Here is a 26,477-nt window from a genome sequence, read left to right on the forward strand (position 1 = left end):
GGGAAGAAACAAAAGCACCCTCCCTCCTGCCCCGTCTTCAGTTGTAGATGATGTTTCTCTCTTGTATGAGAGCCTGAAGCCGATCTCCTTGTCCTTGAGATGTGTCAGATCTGGAGGGAGTGGGGCGAGAGGTTGGAAAGGGAGAGAATGTAAATTCAGGGAGTATGTGGAAAAGACAAAGTTTTTTTTTCTATGCATTTTTGAAAAGAATATCTGTGTTGCATTTGTTATGTATTAATGTTGCACTTGGAATATGGCCTGTAGCTGTAAATGGAATGATCATTTAATTTAGCTTGGTAAAGATTTACTTTACCAAGTCATTATGTTGCCATTATGTAGCAAAACATCAAAATACATTAGGCAAGTGATAATGTCAGCAGCGGATCTGCAGTAAACAAACAAGGCAAGCCTTGGCAAATGGTTCTGGGGCAATTGAGCTAATGAAGCTTCATGTCCCCTGCATTGTTGTCTGTTTGTATGCAGGAAACCAATGGGCCTGGATAACTTTTTCCCTACTGGCTGAGCAAAACCCAGTATGGACTCTACCAATCCAGAGGCGTGGGCCTGACCTGTGGCCGGCACGTGCTGACCAGCTCAGCAAACCACTGCGCCGTAGTGACAGGCTGGCCAACAAGGGGTGTTGGAGGCATGTGCATATGTTATGTTGGACTGTTGTTGGGTCTAAATGTTGGAGAACTGTCCACTTGTTAAATTTCCTTTAAAATGGTTATCAGACCCTGAAATTTTCAGCTGAGGATTGAAAATGGGTGGAATGGGATAGCCAGACTGCGTGTTACCGAAGCACGATGGTATGAACGCTTCCTTCTCTGGAAATGGGCTCATAGACAGTCTGGTTTTGTCTTTTTAGTTGTTGTTGTTTATTTCAACGCATTTTGGATCTCTTCTTTAAGTAATCAAAAGGGATAGACCAATGCATGGATCAGAAGGCTTCTGAGCGGCTCAGAAGGATTAATATTGCTTGTATTTTAGAGAGTACTTTCTTGTAATAGAGGATTGGGACTTGGTTAAGGCCACACACTCAGAGTCTGTTATTGTTTACATCATAAAACTAACCTATTTTCTAAGTAATACCAATTATGTATGTCAGTAATGCATCCAAAACCAAGGATTGTGTAGTCATCTCTTTTTGGTGTAGAACAGCAGGTTTGGGCAGGCTAGCTTACCTTGTGACTCTCAGACAGTCAAAACTAAGCTAATTCTAATCAGTATTTTTATTAGCTTGTACTTGATGATTGCAGAATTAGATAGATATTTAGCTTTGACACTTTGGACCTTTTTGTTTGATGTATGTTTTTCCTTTGATTTTTTGTAAAGAACTATTGTATGTTTTGAGTTTAATTTCTCTGTGTGAACAATGAAAACTGATTTTGTTCATTAGAATTAAAACAATTAATATAGCTGCATTTTGTTAAGAATTCACTTCTGACCCTGGGCACAAGAATTTTAATTTTTTTAGTTTTTTTTTTTTAAATTTGGTGCAATCAGTAGTAAAACAAGCAAACCCAACAGCAGCTTTCAGCATGGTGCTTGGGAAAACTCAGAGGCTATTCTGTCACCTTTTCTAAAAATCAATGCAGTATAATGTTACATGGTGGCTAGGTCTGCCTTTTGAAACTGAATAATTACACATTTAAAGAAAAAAAAAAGTATTTTTTCCTAACATAATGGAAGGAGTGGATCCTGACTGGACATGAAGCCTTTATTTCAAGGCTAAATCTGCAATATGTGCCAACTAGCTGGTAAAAAAGTGCCCTGTGTTGATTGGTTTCTTTAACTTTCTTCCAGCAAAATAGCATATTGTGTTGTTGTCTTTCCACTGCATAAGAAGAGCCTAAAATAACAGAAGCTGTTCTGACATCCCTCAAAGCCTGCCTTTGTCAAGGTCACAGTTCTATTTTAACTGCATTTTGTGCAAACAGACATAGGTATTGTAGGAACAAATATTTTATAACTAAGATGCTGAATCCCCAAAAAATATAAAATGAAACAAAAATGCGGCTCCCACCCGCTGTTATGCAAAAACCATAACATATATTGGCTGATTGTTAGCCTAGGTCTGGGTGCAGCCCAGCTTGCCCATCAGCAGATACAAAGCTCTAGAATTAATCTGTGGATGTTCTTGCTCTTTCTTAAGTAGCAACCCAAAATTTCTGAGGGAGACAGGTAAAAGATGGGGGTTCTTCTTTTAAACTGCATATATAATCTTTATATTCTTAAAGATGTGGAAGCTTTACATAAGTTCTGTTGGCTCATTCAGTGCTACCAAATTTGTGTATAATTATGCAGAAAATGTAGAAATTAACAGCTCTTTCTCAAGTGTATTTGGGACAACATAGAGTGGTAAAGATGAGGGTGTGCTTTGGAGCAAGAAGCTGATAGAGGAGTAATATGCTGCGAGTTATTAGACGTGGATGGCAGATTTGAATCCAGGTGTTTGCTGGTTGTTTGAGTCTGGGAGAGCATTGGGAAGTTTCTGTGCTTTTTCTGCTTATCTGCATTCCTGGGCATCTCTGTTTGAGCTGCTGCTGTGGAGAGAACTGCCAGTGGTGTGGAGCTTTTATGTCCTTCTCTATTATACCTGATGTGGTGGGCAGGATTGTTGGTGTATGTCCTGCTTTTGACAAGGACAGGGTTCGTTTTCTTCCTAGTAGCTGGTACAGTGCTGTGTTTGAGATTGAGTATGTGAATAGTGTTGGTAACACACTGACATTTTGGCTTTAGCTAAGTAGTGCTTACTCTCAGGTCAGGGACTTTGGCAGTTTCCCATGCTCTGCCAGTGAGGAGGTGCTGGGAGAAAGCATGGCCAGGACAGCTGACCTGATCTGGCCAAAGGGATATTCCATACCATAGAGCATCATGCTCAGTGTATAAACTGGAGGGAGTTACCTGGAAGGGGAATGATGCTGCTTCTCAATCAGCGGGTGGGGAGCAATTGTACTGTGCATCACTTGTTTCTCTTGGGTTCTGTTACTCTTTCTTCCTCTCCTTAAAATTTCAGTTATTATTATATCTAGTTTTAATTATTAAATTGTTCTTATCTCAACCCATGAAGTTTACCTTTTCTTTCTGATTCTTCTCTCCCCCCTGGGGTGTGGGTGGGTGGTGGGGGCAGTGAGTGAGCGGCTCTGTGGTGCTTTGTTGCCAGCTGGGTTTAAACCATGATGCTGTATCACATGGAGTGAATTTGTAAGCTGACACTGGATAAAAAGGCTTTGCCTGTAGGAATAAAAAAAATCAACTGTTCAAACAAAATCAGACCACTTTGCACTGGAGTAGATGGGCAGTGCTGGTGTGAATGTTAAAGTTGTGAGGACAAAAAAAAGGAAGGGTAGTACAGGGATGAGATTGAGGTTTTCCGCAGTAGCAGAAATGCTGCTTCAGAATCTATTTAGTGTAGCTACTCCAATATAGCAGTAACAAGTGTAATACGAAAGGTGTATCAAATTCCATAAAGATGTTTGGAGACGAAAGTTCCTGTCATGTGAAGGAACTGAAGTGTGTGTATCTGTACATGTGTCTGTTTGTGTGTGTATACACACACACACACACACACACATATAGATATACATATAAGGAAGCTTTATGTCTTTATATACATATGCAGATAAAACCCCCTAATATCTATGCTGTTTAATGTTACTTGGCAAAAAATGACTGAACAAGAAATAATGGCACAGGACTATGTATTTTTTATGCTAATAAGAGATTAATTTGCTGGTTTTTTTTTTTTAATAGAATTAAACAGATGTTCTCTTGATGAACACCATCTGTAAAGTACTACTTGGAGAGGCTGCTTACTTAGTATTTTCTTTATATTGTAATGTATATGTATATTTTTATAAGGTATTTAATTTATAATATGTTAGAATATACTTTACAAAAACCTTCCGGTAGTTTACTTTATGTATTTCTTTTTAAAAGAAAGATAGAATTTTATGGGTAGAACATATTAAATATTATTTTTAGTGCTCTCAGAAGTTCAGAGTTGTGAGGAATTAAAAATATAATATGGAATACCTGTACAAGAAAAGCCTTTCTGTATAACAGGTTATCCAATATAGTTTGCCTAATTTTTTATTTTTTTTTTTAACTTTAAATCAGAAGTTATAGATACCACTCTGTTCTTCTTTCTGGTATTCGTTGCTACAGTGTCTCCCAGATATGTCTGAGTTTGTCACATCTGCTGATAAATAAAGTAAAGTATTGACAAAGAAACTGTGAATTAGCCTCAAACATATTCTAAATTAATGTCTTTTTGTCTTTCTGTTATATAGTACAGTGTTCACTGCAGGTCAGTTTGTCTAGAAGTTACTTATAATAATAACAATATTGTGACTTGCTTGTAGCTGTTTATGTCCAGTGTGAATTACTTCTTTCTGCTCACAAGACATTATTCAGACTGTAGCAAGTATAGAGTAACATTGACTTTTAAGACCAATTGCTTTTCTGCTGGGGGAGAAAATTTAGCCTTGGGTAAAACTGTTACATTTGTGTGCAGCCTGTAATTAGTATTGTAGTTGGATAAAGCTTGATACAGTTGAGCTCTGCAAAACCTTATTCAGTTTTCTGATCTAAGAAGTCTTTTTGATGAATGAATCCTCAAAGAAACATGCAGTTAGAGTACTTTAGAAAGTTCTCAAAGAATTTTCAGATCTGTTTTGAATTTTTTAAAGTAAAGGTGGATTTGTATGGGAATTAAGATGATTAGCAAGTTGCACCACAAACCTGCAGGAGAAACAAAAGGAGTGATATAAGCTGTTGTAAACCTTTTACGTTTCTTTTAGGGAGAGCATGTTGCTGCACTTTGCCTAATTAATTGACATTTCTCATCAATAAGGGATGTGATATGGCATGACTAACGTGCAGAGATGCACTTGGAAGGTGAAAAGCATAGAATGGATTGCAAGTGTTTACTGATCAGTTAAAAATTTGCAGTCTTCCAAGCTGTGTGTAATTGGAGCTGTGTCTGACATTGCTGGAAGATAGTTAAAATTCATAGTTGTGTTTGGTGAATGCAACATAACAAATTTCACTGCTCTGTGGGAAGACAGCTTCTGTTTTAGATTGAAAAATGAAATCTGGAATCTAATCAAGAAGTTCATGGTGGTTTTTTTTTTCCTTCCATTTCTGCACTATAACTTCAGTGTGGGTATTAACTGAATGTCATGAGAAGCCCTACCATGTTGGTAATGAGGTCTAACATCTATTTCATAGAATCATGGAATAGTTTGAATTGGGGGTCATCTAGTCCACTCCTCCAGGGGTATCTTCAACTAGATTGGGTTGCTCAGAGCCCCATCCAGCCCAACTTTGAATGTTTCTAGGGATGGGACATCCACAACTTCTCTGGGCAATTTGTGCTAGTGTTTTACCACCCTCATCATAAAAAACCACTTTCTTATATCTAATCTAAATTGATCCTCCTTCAGTTTTCAAAACCGTTAGCCCTTGTCCTATCACAGCAGGCCCTGCTAAAAAGTTTGTTTTTCTTATAGGCCCTCAAGTACTGTAAGGCCACAATAAAGGTCTCAGCGGAGCTTTGTCTTTTCCAGGCTGAGCTACCCCAGCTTTCCTCATAGAAGAGATACTCTAATCATCTTGGTGTCCCTCCTCTGGACTTGCTGCAGCAGCTCTATGTCCCTCCTGTGCTGGGGACCCAGGGCTGGATGCAGCACTCCAGGTGAGGTCTCGCCAGGGCAGAGCAGAGAGGCAGAATCACTTCCCTCAACCTGCTCGCCCTCCCCCTTGCCTTCTTTGCTGCAAGGCCACATTGCTGGCTCATGTCCAACTTGGTATTCACCAGGACTCCCAGCTACTTCTCTGCCAAGGTGCTTTCCAGTTGGGTGGCCCCCAGAATGTACTGATGCTTGGGGTTTTTCTTGCTGACCATCGTGAGGTTCCTGTCAGTCCATTTCTCCAACTGTTAAGGTCTCTCTGGATGGTAGCAAGAATTTCTGATGTATCAGCTGCTCCTCCCAGTTTGGTGTCATCAGCAAACTTGATGGGGCTCTATTCTGACCCATCTTCCAGATCATTAATTAAGATGTTGAAGGGGATAAGATCCAATATTGATCCTTGGAGTACGCAGCCAGTTACTGGCATCCAACTCAGCTTTGTGCCACTGATCACCACCTTTGAACCAGGCTGTTCAGCCTCTTTTCAATCTACTTTGTCTGCTCCTCCAACCTGTATGTCATCAGCTTCTCTGTGAGGATGTCAAGCATCAGATGCTTTTCTGAACAAGTTATCTTCTTTCTATCAACTTTGAAAAAATAATTTTGTCCAAGAATTGACCTTGCATCTCCCTAATTTGATATTCAGACCCACATAGTCTCATTATTTCTCAATTATCTTGTATATGTAGAACTGGGGTATCATTAACTGTCACTAAAATTCATCTTAAAGAGGAATGCAGTTTTAATGAAACACTTGAATGCATGGAGAATAACAGGAAGTGCTCATGGGGAAATACCAAACTTCTTGAGTGAAGCATGTGGAACATGTACAGTAAGTAAAATCATCTGAATACAAAGCCTATAAAAGATATCAAGAATAATGACCTGTTTCTTCAATGAGACAGGAATCTGCAGTTGCAGGATTACATAATCCTGCAGGACTGTATCATATGGACTCTAGAAGAGAACCTCAAGTTTCCTGACTTCTCAAGTGCTTTTATTTTAGGATATTTATTAGTATTTCTTCACTTGTATTTATCAGCATAGCTTTTCTCCTTGCAAAAGGAAGTCTTTGTAATGCCTTGATTAAAACCAACATAAATATTTTATGTAAACTGTTAGGAGTAGAAACTGGTGTCTGTTTTCTTCTGTCTGAAGGTGTGTACCTAATCCACTAATGTATTAAGTGTGTTTCTTGTCCTAACAAAGTATGTATTACTTCTGTAGATAGCATTTGAAGTTATGAAAGCTACAGATAGAGGTACTTCTGTAATTCTGTTTATTCTAGACCAATTGCACTGTGAATAGACCATAAATACATGATATTGCCAGTTGGGATTAAATGGTATCTGTGGGACTGATGTCAGCATGGGCAAACTAAACTCATGTACTCTTCATTTATGTGAAACATGGCTGATTGGGGGTGCACACACACCAGTTTTTCTTAAAATATCTCAGGAAAATTTTAATTCCAAACTTTAAGAATTCTACATTATATCATACTCCTGATATGTACAGTCCACTACATACTACTTGTCTTAATTTCTTTTCTTGATGAAATTATTTGGTATAATTATGAGACAACTATTGTGTAATTGTGTTGAATTCTTACTGCAAACACCCAATATCATACTGTTTCTGGATTATTAATATTAATGAAAACAGAAAATGAACTATTTCCAAAACAGGCACTCTAAACCTTTTTTCCCCCCCAAATTAAGTAACAAGTGTGGTTTAATGTAGCTACTGGTATTTAAGGTAATCTGAAATTTCAAAGTTGGATGTTTGAAAATATTAAATGGTCTATATCTAGCACAATTCTCAGTTAAAGGTTAAACCACAGGTGTTGAGTAGCCACTTTCAGATGGAAGAATAATTTCTAAGACCTTAGAATTTCTTATGTTAGCTTCTTTTTTTTTTTTCAAAATATTTATTTGGAAAAGAAAGGAGAATCATGTTCCAAGGTCTTCCTGCGGTGTCCCTCACCGTTTCACCTAAATCCAGCCCTGGTTATGATTTTTGTTGTATGAATATTTTTATTCTAACTGGGTTTTTAATGTATTATATGACCTGCTGTACAGATTGCACATTAGTCTCGTGAACATGAAACTGAGACTGTACAGTTCATACATAAAGCCCTAGAGGATTAGTTAAGTTCCTGTTGGCATTCACCACCCTTTTTGACTTCAAAGAATATCTGGCAGATTTTGTGAAGTGTATTGGCAAGTCAGTTCTCACTGGTGGACTGTTGTACTGAGAAAACGATATGTGAAATTTCTTTTTATAATACGTATAACACATAGGGTGGTACTTATCTGTGTTTTTTCTTGCATTTCCTGAGGATCAGCTTAACAGAAGACATAAAGGCATCCTGTTCCTTTCTCAGATATGTTTTAACATGTGTATTTTAAATTTAATTGCCTTTTCCACTTCCTTTGAAAACAGCAGCAAGGGGATTTGTAGTACTGAATTTCGAATGTATAGAAATACATTCAATGGAAAGTATGTTTTATGTATAATTTGCCAAACTTCTATACTCATACAGATGTAAATTAACTCTGAACTAAAAAAAAAAAACTTAACAGATTAATTTTCTCTTTATAGCACTTCCAGTGTTTACAGTGGCACTTAAAATTATAATTCCTATGCTTTATTTAGTGAATAAATATTTTGGCTAATGACAATAGGATTTGTATGGTTGTACTGCTTTCTTTATTAAAAAAAAAAGGTATATGCTTGCATAGAATAAACATTACCAAAAAATCCTCAGGCACAATAAAGGTGTAATTACAGGCTCCAATTATGTAACATTCACTAGAAATAATTGGAGATTAAACTCTATTTAAAAGGTAGTTTATTCAATGGAGAAATATTTATGTTTTTTAATTAAAAAGGTTTTTTCCCCATTTTCCTTCCAGGTATTGCTTTGTTTTTGCTTTGGGATACCTCACTGTGTGCCAAATTACTAGAGTCTATATCTTTGACTATGGACAGTATTCTGCGGATTTTTCTGGGTAAGGAGAAAAATAATCTTTCCATCTTGTCCTCCTAAGTGATACTGTATCTGTTGTTGTGGGATTTTTTTTGGTTGTTGTTTGCTCCCCCACATCCCTCCCAAGTTATGTGTGTGTAAGCCTTTTAAACTCCGGGAGACAGCTGGGCATGTATGTCCATATTGACACACATACATGCTTTAATCATAAAACCTGAGAATTTTTGTGTCTTGTTAGAACCACCCATGTGTTACCTGTTGCCTCCTGTTCCTGTCTGAATGGCATAAAGGATTTGATGGCTATGGGAATTTTTTCTCTTCTCTTTTTTCCCTAAAGTCTCTGCTACCACCCATGACAGCATGATGAACCTTGAATTGTGTCTGGTGTACTTGCTTGCCTGGCACAGTCTGATACAACTTTTTGAAGAAAATCTGAGTGGTTTATGGAACTTAGCTTTTAACTTCTTTCGGTTTTGGTTTTATGTTGGATATTTAAGAAGGAGAAAGCTAAGGAGGCAGGCACCTGGATGGTAAGGTAGTAACACAGCCCTTGGAAACAGAAAGTTTTGTTTCTATGTGCCCTCGTTTTATATAGTGAACTTCTACCTATATTTGACTTAAATTGTATCAGAGCAAAAGAGAACCAAATGGGCAAAGTAAAAATAAACCATATTGGTGATTCTTCTTTGTGCTGCAGACACAGAGAAGTGAAGCACAACAAATTCGCTATTTTGATAGTGCTTTTGTTGATTTAAAGGAGAGTGTGTATTCTGGGGGGAAAAAAGAGATGGGGAGTACTTGCTACTGCTGAAAATAATGCATTAAATACTTTTCAGGAATATTATGAATGGTAGTGGTCTTTGTAGTTTAGTATTACCTGTGGTAGAGTTGTACTTGTTAGCCTTGTTGCTTCTCGGTCTTCATAAGTAACAGGCACATAGTCCAGAAACTTAACTTGAAGGCTGAAGCCAAAAGCCTTTATGGTTAGGTTCATCTTTTCTGTCATCTCTATCTTCTTACCTTCTGAAACATCTTTCTACATTTGTCTTACATCCGAGTGTCTGTCTTCAAACCAGATATCTGAGTTCCAATTGTAGTCAGCAGAGATGTGATCGATGTGGACAGTAGAGTCTGGAGGGCATTTCAGCTGACCGACTACTAAGTATCTACCTGAGCATGAACTGGGTCACTTGTCAGATGCCCCTGACTATTGACTAGATCTCTGCTGGCTGTAATGAGAGCTTGCAACACAGACATACGTGTAAACTCACTGAAACTACATTTACTGATGTTAAATTTATTTCACCATTACAAGTTGAACTGTAATCCAAATGCTGTCCCTTCCACTTCACTGTAGGGCCAAAGTGTACAACATTGGCAGTGATCAAAGCTCTGAGCTGACTCTGGAAACGGTGTAATTGCACTTTGTTGTTGTTCTCTCAAAACTATTAGTAGAGCTTGAGTGCACCATTGCTCAAACACGACTGTAACTGCTTTCAGATAGCAGCTGGCTTTGTGGCTCTGCTGGTTTGGTGTTTGCTCAGAGATTTCTGCTGGGTCTAAACATGTCCAGAGATTCTCACATCCCATTCCTGGAGGTGTTGAAGGCCAGATTGGATGGAGCTCTGAGTAACCTGGTCTAGTTAAAGATGTCCCGGCCCATGGCAGAGGAGTTGGAACTAGATGATCTTCAAGGTCCCCTTCCAACCCAAACCATTCTATGATTCTATGATTTATGAGCTCTGTGCTCTGGACAGAACTGTTCTGAAGCCTAGATCCAACTATCTGATTGTATGTTTGAGCTGTCAGATTTAAACCACCCTTTCATGCAGCAGTTTGGGAGTTTGGTGCACATCACATTAAATCTCTGGCATACACTGCCTATGCTCCCTTGACACCTGAAACAGAGGTTACTTCCAAAACAGGCAGAGAAAGAAAACTTTCCCTAGTTCCAGGGTAAGAGAGTAAGCTCAAGAAAATAACTAAAGTTGCCCAGCCAGCTGTTGAACCCCAGCATCAGCAAGTTCTTCTAAACATGTTGGCAAGGATTTGTACGGTGGTTAGCCCCAAAGGAGCTCCGAATAGCTGTTTACCTAGATATTTCTCCTAATATGCCATGCCCATCTAAGGTGTCCAAGCTGAGAAAATCTGGGAAAAGTTTAAAGGACAGTCTCAATGCACTGACAATGGAGGAATCTGAGGAGACCTTGTGCTGGAGATGCAATTGCTTGTGCAGAGCTGTGTGGGCCTGGCTGCAGTACTACCAGCGAGCCTTCTGCTGCCTCCTTTCTCTTTCTCCCAGCACCTAAAAGGGGTTGTTAAAATCCTGGTTCACAGCCTCACTGTGCAAGGAAGGACTCTTCTAGTCTCTAGATTGTTGCTCCTCAGCCAAATCTTTGATGATACTGGAATAGCCACTTCAGAAGGCAAAAAACCCCCAAAACTGGTGCCTGCTGTGACAACAATGACAGACATATCAGCTGGAATTAGTGTAAGGGCTGACTGGGCTCCTCCTGGGCTCCATCCTTCCACCAGGCAGGATCCATGCTGTCACATGTCTGCTTACAGAAGGAAAACCCATTATGTTCAGAATCACTTGGGGATTTCTGCCAGGACCAGGCAGGTCTTCAGCTGAAATGCTAAAAAGACATATGAGGGATTTACCAGACTATCTGTTCTTGCCTAGTTTTCTTCCTTGATGACCCTTGCCTGTCACTCTAGTCTTCATATCAGGATTTTAGGGCACTGATAATAACAGTAGAATTTTTTTTCCCCAATTGCATTTTGAGGACTGGAAATAATTGTGTGTTTTGAAATAACCATTACCTAAAAAAAAATTAATTTGACAAAATTAATCTGGCAAAATACTGGTGTAGCCCTGTCAATGAAGGAGGACTTGATGGCTTTTGGATTTGTTTTCCTGTGCCAACTTAAATGTGTTATAAAAATGCTAAGTGCACTCAAAACTTGAACAAAAATAATGCCCAATGTACAGTATGATTATTTTGTTGGGCTTTGTTTTGTTTGTTGAGGTTTTTTTGTTGGGTTTTGGTTTTGTGGTTTGGTTGTTTTGTTTTTTTCCTCCAGCTCACTACTAGGTAAATATAACTGATACATTTTTTGAGATCTGATTTCAAAGTTAAATTTCTAAATTCTAGTAGCTTACTTTACGCAGTCCTCTGTTCTTTCCCTCCCCCAGGTAGGGTGTTTTCAACGTTGAGATTTACATCATTCAAAAACTCTTAAATACTGCGAACATGGTATAATTTCTCAGTACAAAGCTGACTTGGATAGCCAGGGAAGAATATTTCTTGGATAGTTTATGATTCACCCAAGTGTACCAAATTCAGAACAGGGGAACTCTGTTGTAGTCAGCATAATTATGCTGGGTTTTTGTTTTGCCAGATATGTTTACTTGAAGCAAATAATAATTCTAGATGGAAAAATTAAATACAGGACCAGGTGTTAGTGGAAACACTGGAAGTGGTCAGCATACCTAAATAATTTATTTTAATGTTCAACTTTGGTATAATTTTATTGTGTTTTTTTACTGCTGCAGTAACTTGAAATGAATATAATTGCTCTTACTGCCTTTTTTCCTTTAATTTCCTTTTTTTACTGTAAGAAAAGTATGTTAGTAGAAAGTACATGTGATACACTAGCTGTGTTTGTGGAACCTAATGAAGCAATAAAAGATGTGAATTATCAAATACTGCATTTAAGGCTTAAATTCTTTTCATTGCATTTAAAACTCTATAATGGTTTGAGCTCAAAAAAATTATTCACTTTGTTCTTGCATTGAAGATCTTCCAGTTTAGAGTAATTAGGCTGGACTACTAGTATAAACTTTCCCTGGTATTTCCATGTGAAAGAAAATCCTGAACTTCTATCTAAATTATTCTTTCTTCCTTTTTTTTTTAAACAGTCCAATGATGATAATTACACAGAAGATCACTAGTTTGGCATTTGAGATTCATGATGGTAAGATTTCTTTAGTGTGTTTAATTTTCCATACAAAATAAATCTAAGGAATGTTTGTCATGAGTCAGTGAGTTACTTTAGTCCAGTTTTGTGTTTTTAGGTCAAAATATATTTTTGTGTCTCAATTATTTCTTTTGATGCTTACTAATGAAAGTGCTGAGAAATGTTGCTCCGACTCTACAGAAGCTCTAAAAATGCTGACACTGTGCAGCAGACATGACTTATCAGAAGACTAGTGACACTTCTGGAGTCAGTGACCAAAGACCAGTGACATTCTTTTGGGCTGGATTATTGATCCTGAGAGTTAGCTAAAGAATTTCCCAATTCAGAAATCTCTGCTGCTGACAGATAGGTAAAAGAAGCACATATAATTTTAGTTGTCGAGTATCTTTTGTTTTAAAATGCTAACTGTTGAGCTCTTCCCTAGTTTGTGCCATATATACGGATTTTTATAAAGCCTTTGGATATGTTTCATTTTGTTTACTATCATAATTACACTCACTACTAACATATTGCTGTGAACAGGGAGATTATCAAATTATGCTTATGTCTTTCTCCTGTTAGCTTTATCCATCAGACAAGTGGGCCTTAGTTGTGACAATGAATCCTAATGTCGGCTTTTGTGGGTAGGATAGCTAGATTTTTAGTTACCTTTAAATACAAAGGAGTAATTTTCATTTTGAAGTTTAAAATGCCATCTAATAAATGTGTCCAATTAGATTGAATCACTTGGAGCTACAGCTGTCAGTTGAAGATTTGGGAGTGTAGCCCCAGACACCTGGATCAAGCCACCTGCTGTCCTGAAATTGCTTTAGTAACATTATGTAATGGAGTTTAATATGTTTTTGTCTCACGTGTCCTACCTCTAGTGCTGTTGGTGTTTCGTTTTTTTTCTATTCTTGTTAATTTGCACTGGCTAGAGAAGCCTGTAGGCAGCAACATTCGGGAATATGAAAAGGCGGGAAAATACCTTTTTGTAAGTATTTTTTGTATGAATGAAAATGAGTAATGCTAGGCATATCTAGTCGGTCAAAGTTGTTATCTAACTTCCAGAGAAAATATATTCAGAAGTATTAGTCTTGCAATCTATAATCAACTGGACTACAGAGTACACGAGTTAGAGGAAACAGGTTATTATAAGGAAGTAATAGTTCTAGTACCAAAGATACATGCTGCTTCTTAGTAGAAAGAAATATTCTGAATTTGCTAACATCATGCACAAATAGTGGAGTGGTGGTATGGAACAAGCATGTGAGTGTTCCTGGCAATCTAGAAACAAATGTTTCATTTAGTCATCTCTATTATTAACTTTCATAATGAACTAGACGAGATTTTTTTCTTATTTAAATTAATTCAAATAATTTGTGTTTTCCTCATAAGCTTATTTTCTGTCTGGATTTCTTGTAGATACTATTAAATTCTGAGTATCAATCTTGAAATTTTGTTCCTTTTTGAGCTCTAAAGTCTTTGTCAGCCTATGAGAAGTAGCTGGTAGTATACTGAAAACTTTCTCTCTGGTTGTGTCTGCAATTTAGCAGAATCCTTGACTTGAGTTGGATGATCACAGTTGCAGTGTGAACATGACTTTCAAAAGTTGGTGTGACCAATGTGAATTCAGGAGCAACTGCTAGTCTGGTGTCAGGAGGTCCTAAGAAAAGATGTACAGGGGAAACTAAGATTGCATTGAAGCAAAGTTTTTTAACCGTAGACAGCTTAAAAGGGATCCTTCACAAGAAATTAATGAAAACAAGCCTGCTGTCAGTGGGCTTTTGTTCACTGCACAAAGGTCCATGCTTCCACCTGAAGTTACTTAGAGATAGACTGACGGGAGAGGAGATAATGTTGAAAACCATTCTTCTAAGTGATTAACGGCACTCTGAGCCTCTAGTTAGATCAGCGTGGCTATATTAATCGCTAATCACTTTCTTTTCCTCCCTCTTTTTTTACTAGTAGATCCAAGGAAAGGTAATGAAAATAAACAGCTGAAAGAAAAGTGTTGGTGAAAGTTCTTGGTAAATTTCAAGACTCTAGTTGTAATTAGGTTTGTTTTTTGGTAAAGGCAAGACTTGATCTTGCCATGGCAGCCAGTTCCTTGTGTTGAGCTGTTTTAGTGATGCATTTGAAGGTCCTGAAGTGAACTGAATGCAATCAGGAAGGCCACTCACTCACGCTGCATATGAAAGAGTCTGTCTAGCTAAGTGGATATGCTGGATTCCAAGCTGAAAATTAGTATGGAATCCCATAAATAAATAACAACTACCCCTATAACTGTTGCACCCCTGTGCTGTTACTGTGAGGGTGATTTTCAAGCAGGAAAACTCTATGGAAATTACATAGGATTAATGTAAGTTCAGTGTAAAATACAGACTTCTCAGAAGTTTGCATGGATAAATTTACACCTGAAGAAGCCTGGAGTAATCCTTTCATGTATTGTGATTTACATTTTGAACTTCAGTCTTTGATAGTTCTCACTTTACAGTTTCTTAGATAAGCACTGTCAAAATGAGTAGTCAGTGTAGCCAGTCACTTGTTTTGTATTTTTTGCTGATTATCTTTGGCATCTCACATATATATTCTAAAGGCAGAATACATGATTTGTATTGTACATGCACCACCAGACTATTGGTGTCCATATTTATTCTTTATGGCAAGATTTAGATTTATTTCTGCAATACTTTAGGCTAATGACAGAGTTAGGGGAGAAACAGAAATTTTTTGTACTTTAGAACCTATGATCTGGAGCACTTTTAAATCAAATTTAAAACTAACATATTTTGGAGAAGGAAAGTTGCATTGCAGTTATTTTAGAAGCAGGGTGTTTGTCTAGCAGGGCTATAAAATGGAGGATTTGACTTGAATGAGAAGTTTCTAGCTATGAGGTGGTGGCAAGTAGAGAAACCTTTAACAATTGTACTTGGAAGGTACTAAAAGCTAAGCAGGGGAGATGGCGAGATACTGTCGCTTCTTAACTTTGTATCTTGCAATGAGTTCACATGGCATTCTCCTTTTTTTTTTTTTTGCTTATAACGCACTCATCCCCACTCATGAGCCTCACTCATTTTATTGCAATTCTGTGTGAGATTAAGGATCTTTACCAGAAATACCCATATCCAAATCCAACATCACTAATCTGTATGCGCTTTGGCAGCTTGTTTTTAATTCTAGTCCTTAAGGAATCTTAAACAAAGATTCTCCTCAAATGTCTATATTCATAACCCATTGAAGGTCTGGAGCTCACAATATACTTACTTTTATATCTCCAGACGATTCAGTCAGCAGAACTAGGGAACATTAGATTTGATTTTGATATTTAAAAGGAAAAAACAAATATCTCGCAGCTTTTTCCAACGCTGTTATTTCTTTTCTCTAATTTAAATAATACAGGAAACTTTAAAGAAAATAAATGGTTATTTTTTTAAAGTTAAAATAAACATGATATATAATTTTTTCCAAATTATTTCTTCATATTATTATGTTACACTCATGCATAAAAATGTGTGGCTAGATACAGATAAGAAACCAGAATCATAATCCATTTTATTCTGTCAGCTTCTTCTTGATTCCCAGGGACTTTTCTCACATGCTTTCTAACCACAAAACTCTTTATTCTTGTGTGTGTAACTGTAGTGGGTTGACCCTGGCCAGGCACCAGGTACCCACTAAAGCCGCTCTCTCACTCCCCTCTGCAACTGGACAGAGGAGAGAAAAAAAACAGCAAAGGGTTCATGAGTTAAGAGCTGGGAGAGGTCACTTACCGATCACCATCACAGGCAAAGAAACCCTCTAAGTGGAGATATTAGTTGAATTTATTACTAACAGGGTCAGAGCAGAAGAGTGAGAAGTAAAATAATCTTAAAAACACCTTCCCCCCATGCCTCCTTCCTTCCAAAACTCTACCTCCTTCCCCCCAGTGGTGCAGGGAGACAGGGAATGGGGGTTGTGGTCAGTTGTTGTTTCTGCTGCTGCTCAGGGAGAGGAGTCCTTCCTTCCCTGCTTCCGTGGGTTCTCTCCCATGGGAGACAGTCCTTCACGGACCTCTCCAGCTGAGTCCATCCCACAGGCAACAGTTCTTCCCAAACTGCTGTCCCATGGGTCACTCCTCCATGGGGTGCACTCACTCCTCCATGGGGTGCACTCCTTCATGAATGAGCTGTACCAATATGGGTGCCCCACAGGGGCCACGAGTCCTACCAAGGAAAAACTTGCTCCAACGTGGGGTCCTCTCTCCACGGTCTGGAGGTCTCCAGCAGGACCCTGCTCTGTCTTGGGCTTCCCACAGGGTCACAGCCTCCTTCATGTGTCCACCTGCTCCAGCATGGGCCTCCTCCATGGGCTGCAGGGGGGTCTCTGCACCCTGATGGTCCTCCATGCGCTGCAGGGGCACAGCTGCTCCACCATGGTCTGCACCACGGGCTGCAGGGGCCTCAGCTTGGGCACCTGGAGCATCTCCTCCTCCTCCTTCTGCACTGACCTTGGTGTCTACCTTATTGTTCCCATGTTCTCACTTCCCTGGCTGGAATTTTCACACAAACTTAAATATGTTCTTAACTATGTTATTACAGAGGCGTTACTATTGCTCCTGATTGGCTTGGCCTTGGCTAGCAGCAGGAAGCCCGTCCTGGATTTGGCTTGCGTTGGCTCCACCAGGCAGGAGAAGCTTCAAGCAGCTACTAACAGAAGCCACCCCTATAGCCCCCTGCTACCAAAACCCAACCACAGAAACCCACTACATTAACCTTCTCCCATCCCTTGTGCCTTGGGTTTCAGCTCTGTAGTTGCTAATTCTTAAATGTGCTTTTCTGGGAATATTGCTTGCTTTTTTCCCTAATTACTGTTTCTTCTTTGTATCTGGCACTCTCCATTTTTAAAAGCAATAGATTAAACATTGATGCAGATCAGTAGAGGCACTGCTTTTACTTACTGTGAGAGCTAAAAGAAGACAAAGAGTGCAGTGAATATGCAACTTGAAGGCCTTTTTTTAAAAATTTTACCTCTGCCTTAGCAAAATATAGTTAAAGGCTAGTCTTACTCCAGTGTTTTAGGTCTCAGTTGCTTTGCTCCAACAGTATGCTATTAGGATAATGGCTGGATTATTTTATGCCGTTTTCCCTCATATTGCTATTGTAATATTGCAAAGTTGTAAGATTTCCAAATAGGCTATTTCGAATAGGCTATTAGAGCCCATTTCTTCTTGTGAAATAATGAAAATATAGTCTTTGTCCAGTATGGCCCCTGAGAGGAGAGATATTTCAATGCATAGATGAAATATATGGAAAATGTGAAGAAGGTGAGGAAAGAAAAAAAAAGGTGAAGAAACTTTTTCATAAACACTGTACTAGTTGTCACAGTCTTAATTATTTATTGCTACCCGCCTCATCAGGTTGTGGTTCTACGTGATACACTTGGGAGGTTTTTCAGCCAATGCTTTTTTTCTTTCTTCTATTTTGAGTAGAAAGTAAGTTTCTTGTTGGTTTGCAGCTAGTGAGCAGTCACATCCAAGCTGAGTACCTGCTATTATGTTAGTAGTAATGGTTTTGTTAGCTGTTCTTGAACAATGGAATAGTGTCAGAAGTGTGAAAGATAATTTCTTGATTTAGCTGATGAAAATATTTCTTCTTTATTTTCAGTTAACTTTTACTTCTCTCAAAGGCAAATAATTCTAATATTCAGCAGAAAGACACCATATCTTTCTAAAAGCTGACAGACAACTTTAGTATTGGTCTGCTCTGGCTTAAAGGGTAGAAATGTGAATGTACTGAAGCGCTGGACAGCTTATGTGTTTCTCTACATGAGATGTAATAATTCAAATTTATTTTAAGTAGATATCTTAAAACCAGAACAGGATTACCAGGCTGAATTGCTGATTGCCACAATGTGACACAATGATAAAAAGGGAAATACCATGTTTTGGTCAACTTACTTTCAGATTGGGTTTTTTTGGTTCTTTTTTGTAATGACAGGGGTCAGTTAAGAATGTTACATTTATGAATTATCATGTCTTTCTAAAAGTGCATTTGGATGATTGCTGTTGTTCAGTTTTCTCTTGTCTATACTTTCACAACTCTTGAGGCAGAGAAATGTGTGCTTATGTATGTAGAAATAAATACTCATAAGGATTTTTGATAGGTCATCATGACCCAGTTCCACTTTATAAATCTTTGTATTGGAGCAAAAAATTTGCAACTGTTTAACCAAGAATGTTGTTTTCTGATATTTCTGTTAATTGTATGAGTGAAACTGCCATGGTGTGGTGGTGCTTTGGTTTTTTTTTTTTTTGGTAACTTGATGCTTTCTTATACCAAGGAGTTTCTTTTACTGATCTCTTTCCAATAGTCTCTTGATTTCTTTTTTTTTTTTTTTTAATTTTTTTTATTTTCAAGTGCTCCCTTTTGTGATAGCGACATTATGGTCATTATTATTTTGGTATCAGTTATGAAATAATTTTTATTACAGTATGTGTCATAGCAGTTAAAGGAATGATATTGTATTTCTCCCCTTCTAAGTCTTCAAGTATTGCTCTGGGCCTGTGTTTGCTTGCATGGCTCTCTGGATATCAAGACTTCTAAATTTTCTTGCTTTTTGTATTTTTTTTTTCTATTTTGCTCAGGGGGTATCTATACCTATTTGCTTTTGTTGCTGCCAATGTGCTAGTAACAATTAAAACTCTTATTGTCTGTATTTCTTCAGGTCTTAAAATATTTTAATAACACCATCCATTTGATGATCTGTTTCAGAACCTCAAAATTTATTGCAATAGGATCTCCATGTTTATTATTAATGTAATATAACCTTATGTCTAAGCATTATTAGTTACTGATTAAGGGACCCCTGGTGGCCTAGTGGTTAGGATGCGGCACTCTCACTGCTGCGACCCAGGTTCGATTCCCGGTCCCCCGGGCAGATGGAGCCCGTTAGCCCTGTGAGGCCATCCATCTATGAGAAGGTCACTCTAAACAAACCTACGTCCTGAGGACCTCACTGCCATTGTCCAAGCTTGCTTGGCCCCGGCAGATGAACCTTAGGATTAAAGGCTGGGCTCAGTTCAGCGCAGGCTGTGTCTCACCTAAAAAATCCATTGCGCAGGCTTGAAAGGTAAAAGACCTTTCCCAAAAAATCTTCGTTCGCGAAGACTGGCCATACATACATTAGTTACTGATTAGCCAGTTTTCCATACAAATACAAAAGTGGATAAGTTTAACCACAAAGCTGTGATGGTGCCATGGTATGATTGTAAACATTGTATTATCATTGTGAGAGCACAACAGGAATCATATTATGCCTTAATAAAGCCTATATGGCAGGATAGCTGTGTGTGCCTGAAGATGTTGGTTTTGTTACCGTTAGGATATGGGCTCTTGAGAGGGAATGAAAAGATGGAACTTCCTTATGACCTAGACCACTTGGGATAAATTTTGTTACTGATGATTTACAAAATTCTTTTACCAAACAAGGAACACAGGAGTATTTCCTGCTTTATGGATGAGAAAATAGAGTTATAGTTGCTGAATGGCCAAATTGTTTCGCCTCTCTAACAGATGTTCGATAAAACCCATTTTCTCAAATCTCCACTGTGTGATTTGGTATCAACTAAGAGCTGCAGCTATTGTGGCAGTATCCTGCTTTAGGATAGGAGAAAACAATTCTTATAATCCCCAAAGAAAAGTTACAAACCCACATGAGTTTCCTAGCAGTCGGGGTTCTTCATCTCCAATGTGTAGGTAGGGAACAGCTGTGATTTATGAGGTCTCTATTCCCATGGGCTTACACTGCCTGGGAAATATTGAGTCTATATATATTAATTCATCTCATATTGGATAAACATCAATGTAAGAGCACCTTTTACATATACATTTTCTATGATTTAAAGAATTTTATCAATAGCCCCCTGAAAGCTTTCAAGAGTATGACAGAGATCAATGGTTTCCTTGTTCTTGTGTGCTGTGCAAAGATGATAAATGGGCTTTCAAGGCACTGAGAAGGTATTTAAAAAAAAAAAGTGGGGAAAGCCACTAAACTGGCCTCAAAGAATCTGCTGGCTGAAGGGAAATCTTAGTGAGATAGGGAAGTGAAAAATTAATGGAGGCTTACTTGTATGCAGTATGTTTGAGACAGCAAGTGCATTGCTCACCAGGTTATTTGAGCCTTAACTGAATTCTTATTTGTGTATGTACATATATATATATATATATATATAACTGGAACCCATTTTAAATAGGCCAGTTCTTTCCTCCTCACCCCTCCAAAACCACAGATCATATTTCAGTGGTTAGATTCTTCTATTTAAGGTTTGAGGGTTTTTTCCTCCTTTTTCATACCACATCAATGGTGTGAAATCTTTCATGTGACTAATTACCTTTATTTAGTGGCTAGTCTGGCTTTATGCAAGTTAATTTGGACACACTTGGTGATCTCTTCCTCCTTCTGACTTAAGGATAGAATACTCATATGGAATATAATGGCAAAGGAGGCTCCTGCTCCAGTCAGTTTGCATTGTGTAGACTGTGAGAAACTGAAAGCTCTGCATGGGACACTTCTCTACAGTAGCCATATTGTGGGATCTGCATCTCTGTATGGGTGTGTCACGCGAAGAGGGGCAGAAAAGATCTATCACCTTACAAGGCGTCTTTGTGTTAAATTTCTGTTTAAGTTTGTGTTAAATTCAGAGATTCGCTACCTGAGAACTGTAATCTTTACGGCCTTAAAGGTTACACAGTCTTTCAAAATGCTTGACATTTTTTATTCAGTACCTTTATCAGCATAGAAATCTTTGCTATAGCACCGAGGAGAAGATGTGAAAATGTAACAATGAAGATGAGAAGGTGCCTGCATGAAGTTAGGGGATGGTACTTTGTTCTTCAGTTACTTACTGAACTTACTCTTGAGCGAGTATGGATGAGGGTAACTTTCCACTGTGAAGGATCAGGAGCAAGGAAGACATTTTTCCAGGTCATATTGAAAGAGAGGAGATGGCAAGTTGCTAACCCCTCTGTATTCTTGGCTTTGTTGAAGACTAGAAGTGTGGTTTTGAAGTTGTGTGTATAGGTCACGGTCACACTGGAGTCACACTGAGGCAACAGAGTTATCTTGTCTTTAGATAACAAGTGTTTCCATGAGTCACAGAATTAAATTAGGTTTTACTTCCCCCCAGCCCCTCAATCTTTTTTTGTCATAAGTCTGACTGAGTTTGATATCTAAAAAAGAAGTTGGCTGCAATTGAAACTTTCCTTATACTTGGATCAAGTATAAGGGCTCCCCTCTGTGGATATAATGGAATTGAGGAGTGGGGTCGAAGGCAACCATTCGGTGAGAGGAGGAGTAGGAGGATCTTCTTTAGAAACACCGATTTTCATAAAGCACATTGGGATTTCATATCTATATTACCTCTACTCTCATCAAACTTGTTTGGAAGTTGGCTGCTGGGTTTGAGCACTGCTACGGAGGAAGATAATTGAAGTTGGATTTCAAAAGCTTCATTTCCTTTAGGAAGCTATGTGCATAAAAATAAAGTTTTTAGTGGCAAAGAAAAATTGTAAATGTGAACAGCAGGGAATGGCTGCATGTGGGAATGTCTGAGCCACTGGAGAGGCAGCAGGAAGAGATGAAGGGGTCATTTTGGCAGGCAGTGCTGTCTGGTATAAACCAGGGTTGTCTGAAGGTGGGAGCTCTACTTTTTTTGTGCCTCTGAATTAGAATATTTCATAATAATTTAAAGTGTTAATATTTTTTACTTTTCTCTTTTATGGGAGTACAGATTTTGAAGACTCATTTTCAGGGGTAGGTCACTAGCATTTCAGGAAGAGCCTCATATGGCAAAAAGGTAAATTCAGTCTTGCTGCTGAACTTAGATTTGGCCTGCCCCCTTCTGCTAGCAGGGGTTAGGGTTTCTTGTTAGTGCTTGTGAAAAAGACTGTAGCCTCCTTTGCTGCTGTGCCTGCCTCGCTGGACCTTGGTCACAATCTTTAATTGCAGGGAAAGGTGCTCTTGAGGTTTGCCTTAAGTTTAGAATTGCTGAAATCTGTCTTGGGCTATGTTTGTTCTACACATCAAAATTGTAATGACTTATGTAATGTCCCTGAGTTGCTGCAATGTTGAAAGGGTTTTGGGACTTCTCCAGTTTTGAGGACTGGGAATAAAGAGTTTTAAAACCTGCAGACTTTGAAGTCTTAACCAGTGTAGGAGAACTGTTTTTGTCAACACTTACCACAAGTTGTCTTAATGCTTTCCTGAAATCCATGTGATTTCAGGTTTAGGCACTGCTGGATATAACTGAAGATACAAAAGTTTGTAATTCTATCAACAGTAAGAATTGTTTGATCGGACTCCAGCAAAAATGTTATGTGACATAATACCTCTGAAATTGCTTGAGGGGTTAAGAAATTGCATTGCAGCATGAGGCTTGCTCTACTGAGTAAAGAAACAGCTAATTAATGTGGGGGGGTTTAGCTTTTCTTTATGTTTTCTTTTCCCTGTCCTCTTCCCTAGGAATGTTTCGGAAAAATGAAGACTTGACTCCATCACAGAGGTGTTTGGCTGTAAGGTAGGCTTTCACGCATTTCTGCTTTGGGGCTGTTTTGTGTGCTTTATTAATGCTCTGTGCAATTTCTACAGTTCATGTTCAAGACAGAGAGTTTACAAGCTCATGTAAAACAGATCCATGCTTTTTATATTTGTAGCTTAATTTGTACATCTGTTCTTCCGAAAAATATCACTAGAAGTAGGTTTTATACTTATTTAGGAAAAGCATTATAAGTTCTATGCAGTGTATGCAAATTAATGTTATATCAGACAGAAGACTAGTTAACAGTACACATATGAAGTAGCTGGTGAAGGAACATGCTTGTTTAATTCTGTTTTTCAGTATTTAACTTACCCTTTCTCCTTTATTCAGGAGACTTGAAAATAGTGTGTTGTCTTGGGCAAGAGAGGCTTGATTTGAGACATTTGCTTTAATTGAAATGATTCCCAGTTAACACAAGGCTTTGTTTATTGATTCAAAATAGAGAACCTAATACAGTTGAACAAACAGAGAAACAGCCTTCCCTTTCCTTCCCCAGGCTCAGCTTCAGTCAAACACCTCTGGTGGGCAAGGACAGGGTCATTAGAGTTCAGGAGGTCTGTCTGAAAATGCTCAGTATGGATTGGAAAGAAATTCTATGTGTAGAATGTTTCAAGCTGTGATTACAGAAGACACATTAACTGCTTTTGTACATGTGGTTTTTACTGCAATCAGAGTAAGAGATAACATGGAGTATGACTTTTCCTACTGTGGAAATTCTGTAGAACTACACATCCCATCTCACAAGTTGCTTGTCTTTGAATTACAGACGCATGCCAAGTCTACTGGAGTATTTAAGTTACAACTGTAATTTCATGGGTATCCTGGCAGGCCCGTTATGCTCTTACAAAGACTATATTACTTTCATTGAAGGCAGATCATACCAACTGCAACAGTCTGAAGCAAATGGGAAGGAAGATACAAAATATGAACAAACGGATCCTTCCCCAAATGTAAGATGTATGACTCTTGCAGTGCTGATGCTTACATAATCATTGCATGAAAAGCTTGGTTTGCACTCTTCATTTACAGGCATAACTTCTGAGCTCTATCTGGAGTTCATTCATCAACAGAATACTTCACTGCTCAAAAAGTTATATGCTTATTTTTTTAAGGCAGGTTTTCTCCATGGTTTCCAGACTGGATCTTGTGGATAAAAACAGATTAAATTGGAGCTTCCTAACAAGCTTATATGGTAAAAAGCCATCTTTAAATTAAAACAGTTCATACACGTTTCCTTCAAAGCATATACTGTGCTGAAAAAAAAAGTCCTGGTAAGGAGAAAGTGCACAATTTGTTGTTTGAAAGCTGATGAGACTTAAAAGTTCCAGCAAGGTTTTGTGAATGTTCTCAAATTACGTTGGTTTTTAATGTTTATTTGCAACAAGTAGAAAACAGTCATATGTAACAAATTGAAAACCAGTCATAGAGAAATGGTTTCATTTTTTAGACTTTGAATCATGTAGAGAGATACTAAAGGTGTAGTAAAAGATATACTAGCCATAACACTATGAATAGTATTCTTAGCCACATAATTCTTTTTTTCTCTTTGTTCCTGTACTGGAAAAGAGACCAAATGCATAAATAAAATAGTCCAGTTGATCATGCCTAGCAAGAGAGATTGTATGACCTGAATTAAAATCAGAAGCTCACAAAGCTTGTTACTTTTAAAATTCAATCCCATTAGTTTAATAATCAGAGTACTGGATATTATCTTTTCACTCTTTTCATATTCTCCTAAGTAGAAGTGTATCAGACGTACATTTGTGTGTGCCTAAGATAATTATTAACACACATAAGAAGCAGAATTATCATGGGGTCAGCTGGAACACTTCAGATAGATGGCTTTTGCTAATTCCAGTGCCAGTTACCCATGTTCTTCTTATCTTGTGGATCACCAACTTGCTGGAGCAGATGAAGGCATTCCCACACGTAGCTGCTTGTCTCATCCTACCATCTAGAGATTGTCCCACAGCTGGGCCAACAGGGAGTGCTTCCCCATCAGTTGTGGTGTCTCCAACCACTTCCATCCTTTGAAAGTGGATGAGGATTCTTTGCAGTTCCATTCTACCCATCCAATGTGGTTGTAGTAACTTGCACCACAGGAATGTAAAAGTGGCTGGAGGATGATAACACTTCAAACTGCTCCACAAGTTGACAAAGCACATAAGCTCACACAAGTGTGCTGTGGAGCGAGTAGTTAGGAAGGGGGAAAGACGGGGAGAATTCCTTGCATAGATTGGCACCACACGGTCCATCCTCTGCATGAATGTGTTGTATTGACAAAATTGCAGTCCCTTCTTTTGTTTCTAAATGTTGTTTTGGCTCAGTAAAGTCCGTGTACTAAAATCCTATTTCTGCAGAAAAATGTTACGTGGTAAAATTATTACAAATATATGGAATTAAACCAAATCTGCCTGTATCAGTACTTTCTGGACATGCATCTACTGATTGCCTGATAGGATTTCCTGGCTTTTTATCACATAATCTTGCTAGCAATGTGGACAAAGTCAATAGGAATAAATGTAAACCTATGATGGCTTCTTCTTTCAGGTAAGCGGTTTTCCTTAAAAAGAATTGCTCTTAAGATGCTTGAAACTTTTTGCAATTTATGTTGCATTAGCTTTTGACATAAAAACGAAGAGAAGCTGTTTATGCTCTTGATACTCTATCTGCCGACTGGTGTTAGAGAAATTTGGCTGCATTTTATAACACCAGTGAGTATTGTGTGCTTTGGAGAAATATGAATGATACCATTTCACTGCATTTGCTGCATCAAATAAAATATTCATTGTCTTGTTGTAGAAGAATGTTTAAATACCATTAACTTTGTATAAATACTTAAAATTTGTTCCTTGGTTCTCATGTTATTATTTCAAGAAGAATAAATTGTTAGGTAACTAAAAAAAAAAGAAATGTAATGGGGATCAGCAAATGTTAATGTAGTAAATTAAAAAAATGATCCTTGAGCTGAGTTAGAGTAAGTTTAATTTTTTGTTAAATATAATTACATAACCAAAGTAGTTCATGCCAGCCTACTCCTCTGTAATGTGTGTTGACTGCATGATGTTAACTTGGTTTAGTATTTTTGTTGTGTTCATTGCATGTTAAATGAATCAAGTCACCATATTAAAACTTACTTCTTATATCCCTCCTATTGTGCCTTTTTGCAAGCTATCAGTTGTTGGTGCTCAAAGTGGTGTCAACTCTCAGAAATTAATATCTGTCTTTGTAAGTTTCTTTTTATTATGGC

At 38.1% G+C, this 26,477-nt stretch overlaps 1 protein-coding gene across 2 annotated transcripts in view; it reads left to right on the forward strand.

Annotated features, from left to right (window-relative positions):
• The window catches only part of MBOAT2 (membrane bound O-acyltransferase domain containing 2), a 98,786-nt gene that overhangs the window by 50,292 nt on the left and 22,017 nt on the right, over nucleotides 1–26,477 (forward strand). For both annotated transcript variants that reach the window (XM_027690195.1, XM_027690196.1), the window contains exons 4-7: nucleotides 8,615–8,710; nucleotides 12,614–12,669; nucleotides 23,152–23,206; nucleotides 23,994–24,177. In XM_027690195.1, the coding sequence (XP_027545996.1) occupies nucleotides 8,615–8,710; nucleotides 12,614–12,669; nucleotides 23,152–23,206; nucleotides 23,994–24,177 (391 nt within the window). The remainder of the gene's footprint in view (nucleotides 1–8,614; nucleotides 8,711–12,613; nucleotides 12,670–23,151; nucleotides 23,207–23,993; nucleotides 24,178–26,477) is intronic.

The sequence above is a fragment of the Neopelma chrysocephalum genome, unplaced genomic scaffold (genome assembly GCF_003984885.1).
Source record: "Neopelma chrysocephalum unplaced genomic scaffold, ASM398488v2 Primary Assembly neopelma1_80b, whole genome shotgun sequence".
NCBI classification, from domain to species: Eukaryota; Metazoa; Chordata; class Aves; order Passeriformes; family Pipridae; genus Neopelma; species Neopelma chrysocephalum.